At 58.6% G+C, this 7,924-nt stretch overlaps 1 protein-coding gene across 2 annotated transcripts in view; it reads right to left on the reverse strand.

Annotated features, from left to right (window-relative positions):
• The window catches only part of WDR5 (WD repeat domain 5), a 24,609-nt gene extending 17,174 nt beyond the window's left edge, over window positions 1–7,435 (reverse strand). Inside the window, exons 1-7 of one of the 2 annotated variants that reach the window (XM_019801234.2) lie at window positions 7,292–7,435; window positions 4,971–5,158; window positions 4,209–4,317; window positions 3,793–3,866; window positions 3,368–3,457; window positions 3,077–3,166; window positions 2,806–2,889 (exon numbers count right to left, since the gene is read on the reverse strand). In XM_019801234.2, coding sequence (XP_019656793.1) covers window positions 2,806–2,889; window positions 3,077–3,166; window positions 3,368–3,457; window positions 3,793–3,866; window positions 4,209–4,317; window positions 4,971–5,051 — 528 coding nt within the window. In that variant the 5' untranslated portion in view covers window positions 5,052–5,158; window positions 7,292–7,435. Of the gene's footprint in view, window positions 1–2,805; window positions 2,890–3,076; window positions 3,167–3,367; window positions 3,458–3,792; window positions 3,867–4,208; window positions 4,318–4,970; window positions 5,159–7,203 lie in introns of both variants that reach the window. The other variant, XM_019801233.2, reaches the window with a different exon arrangement.
• Window positions 7,436–7,924: the final 489 nt, after the last annotated feature.

The following is a 7,924-nucleotide window of genomic DNA, read 5'->3' on the forward strand; positions in this document are numbered from 1 at the left end:
GGGCCGGGGCCGCCTGTTGGTCAGTGGGCCTCCACTCCGGCGCCACCACCCCAAAGGCCGGACCCCCTGGCCGTGGGGCTGCCCGCGGGGCCGCACCCTGCCTGACCGACCAGATGCTGGCAGCATGTGGCCACAACAGCCAGGCTGTCTCCGACACTGCTGGACATCCGCAGGGGCCGAGTCACGCGCCCAGGGGCACCTGCGAGCTCACTGCACTGAGCACCAGGTCCCCGAGTCACACCACTGCCACATTCTCCGTGGACGCGGGCGACACGGGGCTGCGAGACGTGGAGAAGCCGGGATCTAGACTCTCGGGGCCCCGCTGGCCACAAGGACGATTTTACGCTCTCTAGTAGCCGCGGCAGGAAGGTAACAGGTGGGATGAACTTGGCTTTACTGAACCCAGAGGCTCTACGGTACCGCCCCAACACGTGACTGGTGCTGAAGGCACCCACGACACGCGTCACTCCCCCTTCCGTCGCACTGCCCGTCGAAGGCCGAGCTCACACACTGCACCTCGCACTCACGGCATCTGGATCCGGGCTCCCAGCACTAAAGGGGCTGCCCCGCGGCACACAGCTGGCAGCCTCTGTGCCGAACCGCTGGGCCCCACAAGCTCTCCATGAGACGCTCAATGGGCTCTTCTGTTGTCCTTCTATGCCTACTGGTGGTTTTGGCAGGATGCGCTCGCAGGCCAGCTACTTAACCGTGACCACCTGCTCGTCAGCCCCTCAAGGTAACGGTCTTTCTAATGCGCTGCCATCTGTCCAACCTCGTTCTTCCCTTTCTTCGGATTTGCAAAATAGTCTATCGCGGCCCACTGCACGAGACACTAACGAGCCGACATGGGGCCCCATGGGCTACCGTGCCAACCGTGCTTTGCCTTGCTCCCAACAACATCTGGACCGCCCCGCTGGCCGATGCAGCTTGGCTTCTCCATCCCACCAATGCGCAGGTGCGAAACAACACGGCCGCCCTGTACATCCCCACTGTAAACGTAAGCACTACGAAGACACGAATAAGGCAACAAGTCAGACCCTAAGGGGGATGCCAAGTCCGCACTCAGATGACAGTCACTCCAAGCTCTCTGCAGAGCTGCGGGGGAGGGGAGGACACCTGGCAAACAGATGAGCTCATGTAAAAGCAGCGAAGCAGGAATCAGGGTGAGTACAAGGAAAATCCGCAGGCCAAGCGGCTGCAGCAAGGGCTGCAGGATGAGACAGACAGGAGGGCCCTTTCAGCGAGGNGGCCAAGCGGCTACAGCAAGGGCTGCAGGATGAGACAGACAGGAGGGCCCTTTCAGCGAGGAAGCTAACGCAAGAGGAACCCCAGCAGAACGTGGGGGCCAGACTCAGGTGGGAGGAAGGGCGGGGACGGGGTAGCCAGTGGAGGGCATGCTGTGAGGCTCGTAGCTCCCAGACAGATGGGCTGGAAAGCCGTGTGCCTCCTTCACACGATGATGTCCTCAAGTTCACCCGCGGAAACGGTCACGGGGGGGTAAAGCTGTCCAACGAAGGTGCTCACTGCACCCCTGGCTGCGACATGCGAGTTACAAGCAACGCCCACCGGGGTGCCTGGCAGAGTGCCCACCACCTGCGGGGGTCTGGGCACGGACGGCACAGATGCCCGAAAAACCCTCCCACAGGACGCACAGCAGCGCAACAGCAGCTGCACGGCACTCCCACCACCTGCACGGAGAGATACGGTCGAGGGAAGACACGTATTTAAAAACCCAAACGGCTCCGAGGGGAGGCCAGCTACCAGCAGCCATCCTGGAGGGTGCGGGCCCAGGAGAGTCTTTCTCCTCGCTACATCTGTCTGCCCTTCTTAAAACGAGTACATGTCACTTCCACAGGAAACAAAAACTTTACAAACCCTACAACTGCTCAGGCTGAATCCCACCCGCAGCAGCCCCCCGCCCAAACTCGCACTCCTGTGACTCCCAGCCTTTCCTCAGTTCGCTTCCCGGGGCCTTCCCACATTCGCTGCCCTGCTCTCCTCGGACTGGGAGTCCAGGGCGGAGACCAGAGTGCGGCGGGGCCAGGCTCTGCCTCCATAGCACACGGCCCTCCTCAGAGCCCCAGGCGCTGGCGGGGACTCTGGGCGGCGAGGGCCCCTCGAGGCCACTGCAACCAGCACGATAAGTGTCCTCTTCATATCCGGGCTCTGCAAATGGTCTCGGCTGGGCGAAAAAGCCCTTCCAAAGCTGAAAATGCTTAAAATCACTCACCTACACGATTTCAGAAAGTGAAAAGGACCATCTGCTCAGTAAAAATAAGCACACTGTTTACATGACTCCTTCCCCTTTCCAAAAAAAGGCTAACTTGGCTAAGAAACAAGTCCAGGCTCTCTGCTGACAAAGGACTCTCTTGGCCACTTTCAAGTGGAGAGGTTTGTGATACAATGGATGCGTTAACCACGCACACTCGTCTTGCACACTGCTAGCGCATGCACAAGGCAAGACATGGAGCACACACTGAGGGCACTCGTGGGGCTCCACTCCCCACTGGCTCTCGCCCTCCCAGTGGGTCATCCCAGCCTCCTCCATCACCACCCGAGGATCAAAGCCAGCTCCACTCCAAACTCACTTCTCCGGGGCCACACTTCCCAGTGCATAGCCCTCTTCCAGGCCTGGCCACCCTACCGGTCCCGGAGGATTCGGTTCGGGGACGCCACACCCAGCCCCTCGCCCACCTGTCCTTTCATGGACCCAGGACAGGAAGACCCCCTGCGGGGTCCCCAGTGCCCCCTCCCTGGCCATCACCCTATCCTGCCATGCGGTGTCCAGAGTTCAGTGGGACTCACAGCTGAGACCGGGTCCGAGTGTGCAGGCAGGGTCTTGAGGCACTTCCCTGTTTTCACGTCCCATATCCTCACGCTTTCGTCAAACTAAAGATAAAAGACGAGGTTAAGGCTGTTCCGTAGGGAGAGGGGAGATAACCGGTCCTCTGGAACCCAAGACCTGACACCACTACCTCCTTGTCCCCCGGCACGGCAGAGAAGACTCGCGGCTCAACTCCCCAAGCCCCAGCTACAAAGAACCACTCCCCCCACCACCTGGAGACATCACACTTACAGAGCCCGAGACGATGAGGTTGGACTGGGGGTTGAAGTTACAGCAAAAGACGTAGTTACTGTGCCCCTTCAGGGTTTTCAGACACTTTCCCTAAAACCAAGTATCGTGAGACTAAGTTACTCCCAGCGGTTATTTCAACACCAAGCCCACAGCGGCCCGACAACACATCTCCCGCCAACCGGGGCCGCCCGTGACCAGCTGGTCCCCAGACTGCCCTCAGACTCCCACGCGGCGGAGACTCCCCTTGTCTACGCACAGACTCCGCCAGGAGGGGGGCCCAGAGCAGCTTACCGAGCTCACGTCCCAGATCTTTAGGGTTTTATCATCTGAGGCGGAAACAAGGAGGTTGGAATCTGACGACCAGGCAACATCTGATATCCCCTGGGGAGCAAAAACACACGGTCACCACCTTGACAGGACAAAATACAGTTAACCAGCAAAGGTCAGAACACCCGTCTAAAGATCAGGAAGCACATCGCTCCGCTATCCAAACCCGCCAGCTACTCCTGACCACACAGACGGACACCACACGGTCCCCAAAGGTCAGAGTATTTGCTTAAAAAACAAGAGGCAAAGAACTATCGAAAAACTCGGGGTGGTGGGGGGTGGGTACCTTGGATCTTAACCTGAGAGCCCTGGGGATGGGCCCCACCCCCCTGGACCGGTGGAGCTACAGCGGCCCACCATCAACCACAGCCCGCAGGGCTCACACCTACCAGCTTGTGGCCAGATATCGTTTTCTCAAATTTTCCGTCATATGCTCCCCAAATTTTAATGAGTTTATCAGCAGCTGTAAGAAAACCAAGGAACTGGTGTGCTTCAGCCATCCCGAGTGCAAAATCTAGGCTTCCCACAAGAGCCCTGGGAACAGTGTGAATCCCCCAGGAACCCACGTGAACACACTCCATGCCCAGGCAACAGCCGGCACTCGGGCACTTGCCGCACACACCCTTCCCCTCTCCCCCAGGCCCGTCACTTCCAGAGCGGCAAAGGGCCCCAGCCAGGGTGAGGGGCACACGGCCTGCTGCAATGCCCCAGCAGCAGCATTAGAAAGCACGCCCTCCCACTGTCCTGGGCTTCTGGTGAAGCTCACACGGCCTCCGGCAAGAGCTGAGGCCCCGGTGATACGTACACGAACTTGCCAGCCACTCCCCGTTCGGGCTGAATTTCACAGAGGACACAGCTTTCGTGTGGCCAGCCAGGGTGAATTTTAGAGCGTAGTTTGGTTTAACAGGGGTAGGCTGTTGAAGAGACAGTACCAGTCACCAAACAGTAAGCACTGTGCTGGTTTCAAGCTCAGACCCACCTTCTGAGCTCCAAATCCACACTCCAAGTGCCTTCTAGACCCTCTGGAAGTCACCTTTCAAACTGGACAGGTTCCAACCTGGGCTATTTCCCCTCCACAGCCCTGCTTCTCCTGCAGCCCCCCTCCTCAGTGCCCCGGCTGCACCAGGCCAGCTCAACACGGAGCCCTCGCAGGGCCCCAACCCAACCCCCAATGTGGCCGGGAGCACCGTGTGACATGGCCGCGACCCCACGGCTGGCGAGCACAACCTGAAGGCCGCAGCCCCGCTCAAAGGCCCGAGTGTGCTGCCTGGTGTCCACCAAAGGGGTTTGCACACCTGCATGGGCCCCAGAAGTGTGGAACCAGGGAGGGGGATTCATGAGAGGCTTTCTGGGACCGCAGAGAATCTTACGATCAGCACCAGGGATCTATGTTGTGGGTAAGGCCCCTTCCCCAGAGGACAGGTCTGGGCATCCTCCGCACGGTAAACAAGCACTGACTAGGTATGTGGTCCATGAATAAAAACGCCACGTCTGAGGAAGAAGCATCTCGGAGGAGTGCTCGGCCCAGGCGCCCCTGGCGGTTCCCCCAGAGCCCTCAGGGACGTGCCTTGCTCTGCGTGGCTGAGGAGGAAGGGGTGGGCTGTGCTCTGGCGGCCTCCGTCTCTGGCTTCTTCTCCTCCGTTGCCATGGCTCTAAAGCCCACCGGGCAGGGAGACGCAGGCAGAGGAGATCACGGCTCCGAGCGAAGACTCCCAGTGCAAAGAGCCGTCTGCTAAACGAAACCTACAGTGGGGACTGAAGCCAATAAACAAACTGGATTTTAAAAGTTAATTCCCAGGGGAAAAAAAAGTTAATTCCCAGAAAAAAGGATGAAAAACCTTTGTCCGCCTTGCTGCAGACACACTGTTCCAAATGAGGAACCGGTCCTATGTGTGGACCTAACTCAGCCCTAACACTTCAGATGCGGAGACAGCCCGCCTCGGCCCCTTTTGTCAACGTAATCCAAGGCCCCACCTTCAAGGGCGCTCCCTACTGTTATCCTTGTCAGTGGGAATGCAGCACGGTCTAGGCAAACAAAATGCAATTTTCTTCAAAGAGCCCTTGAAACGTTAAGAGGAAAAAAAAAAAAACCCAAATTACAGAGACTGAGCTTCAGGGCGTAGAAATTTGGGAACTGGTCCAAATCCTCACAAGTGATGCAACAGGGCTTAACTGCCATGTTTGAAAATACACAAGAGCAGACCCCCAGTGGTCCGTGCCTCCCGGGGGCTGCCCTGTGGCTGGGTGCAAACACAAGGCTGCCTCCAGAGCCCTGGCAGCTCCGAAGGTGCTCTGCCCCTGGTGAGGCGACAAGACACAGTCGGGAAGCGCGAACCAGGGCCAGCCCTGCCTGCTGCCAAAGCCTGAAGCGTACACAGATCGTACACAGATCGGCTGCAAGCAAGCTCGCGCTGCAGGAGGGGAGAGACTGCAGCTCAGCGAGGATTCAGCATGACAATGGGAGCTACCCAGGCCAAAGGGCTCGCGAGCGGTTCGGTTGCTGTAGCACAGGATTCCAGAACCTGGATGTGTCTCCTAGAAACACCCCGGGTGACTCTGAAATGGAGGGAGCCACCAGGGCATCCTCACAGACATCACTGGCCATCCAATTTCCGGAAGCGTGCACCACCGTTCATCTAACACGTTTACAGTGTAAATTCTAGCTTGGCGCTTAAAACTGAAAGCTTGCACGACTCCTTTTCACACCAAGGCAAAATGGAAGCCATCAAAAGAGAACACGTCTCAAACTCTTTCTCCAAGAGGAGGGGAGAGAAATTACAATACAACACAGCCATGCAGAGCAGATGTGGCCCCTGCTGGCTACCTGGAGCAAGGACTCCCACCCAAGGATGGATCCTGCTGCACCCGAAGCCCAAGTACCAGGGCGGGGGAGGGGCAGGGCGCACAATCGTGCCCAGGGACAAAAGTGCTGGCGCAAAGCTGGTGCTCAGTAAACGCTAGCTGCTTGGTGATTAAATTTAGGGCAACCTGGCCATGCCAATTAACCCAAGTGCTGCCTTCCCCCAGGTGGGGTGGACAAGTGAGGGGGAGCTAAGGAAGACAGCTGGAAAGGCTGTTTCACAAAACCTAGCATCTGAAGAAGGTATCAGCATGAGCCAAGAGAGGGGTGGGGGAGAAACAGCAGTGGGAACAGAAGAGGCTTCCTCTGGGGTAAACAGGGCAGCTCTGGGAGCCCAGCTCCTTTTAACATAAAAATTGAGACCCACCAGGAGGTGGGGTGTGACTCCTGGCGAACTATCTGCCCTCAGGTAAGGACCAGGGACGACAACAATCTCACAGAAAAGGCGTCAAACCCATCCCAGCTCAAACCCAATCCGCCAATCCCCCCGGCTAGCAAAACATTAACACGCAAAAAATCAGGGGGACCGCAAAGAAGACAATTTCTTGACTCAACGCCCCTGGTTTCCACTTAAGAGGGGGGAAAAGCCTTGCATTTGGGGAAGCAACTGGGCAGCCAGGTAAGTACTAGCTTCTCAAGAAGTCCAAGAAGGTGAAGGCAGCCATGCTGCGGGGAAGGCCTCCAGAGCACATACCACGCGCTCCCTCTCAACACTCCCAGCTCTTCCACCCAGGTGAGCCTGACCACCCAAGGCTGAGCCTCCCAAGCCTGAGTGCTCCCCTGCACTGCTTGTAAAGTGCAGATTCCTGGACTGCACCCCAGGGAGTGGGCCCACAGGTGAGGTAACCTGATGACTCGCAGGTGGCCAGACCAAAAGAGAAGGGGGGGGAAAATGCCCCTCTCCCCACCTGTTCTGCAACCGGCTTCCGTCCTAGCTTACCTATCTGCCTTCTAGGGGCGGGGCCAAACTCAGAGGCAGCGTCTGGCACAGCACCTGCCAGTGTGTCTGAAGGGCTTGGTAAACGGACCTGGGTGGGTAGAAACCGGCATGAGAAGGCTGGTAGGGAACGTCTCTGCCATCACCCAAAATGGCTCTGGCACACCAGACTGGAGGTGGTGGGAGGCGCTCTGGAAGGAGCCGAGGTCTCTCGCTGCGTGAGGGCGACCCGCACCTGGGCAGCCCGGCTTCTCAGGGGAGAGACGGNTGCAGAATGCCTCGGGCAGGCTCAACGCCTTAAAGAGACGACTTGCCGAGAGCGCTTTCCTCTGCAGAGCGGTAACCTCACAGTTGGCGTGTGTAGGTCCTTCTCGTGCACTTTCTAAAAACGGAAGTATGATGATACCTCCAGGAAAGTGCCAGCGCGCCCCTCGAAAGTTCACCTCCTTAACTCGGCCTGCAGCGGCGCCCCCAGGAAGCAGCAGGGCTCGCCCCTGGGAGTCAAGGGGCGGCAGGTCCCTGACGTTTCTCGTGGGACCCTCACTCCGGGACCGCGGCCCCCCTTCTCCCTGGCGCACGCAGCTGACGGCGGCAGCCAACGCGTGCACAGCAGCCAGCGCGGGCTGGTCTCTCCACGCATGCCTGGCACCTCGGCTGAGAGAGACCCATCCCGCCCCCCTCCCGGGCGCGAGGACCCTGAGCCCTCAGGGTTGGGGGTACCGGC

The sequence above is a fragment of the Ailuropoda melanoleuca genome, chromosome 7 (assembly GCF_002007445.2).
Source record: "Ailuropoda melanoleuca isolate Jingjing chromosome 7, ASM200744v2, whole genome shotgun sequence".
Lineage (NCBI taxonomy): Eukaryota > Metazoa > Chordata > Mammalia > Carnivora > Ursidae > Ailuropoda > Ailuropoda melanoleuca.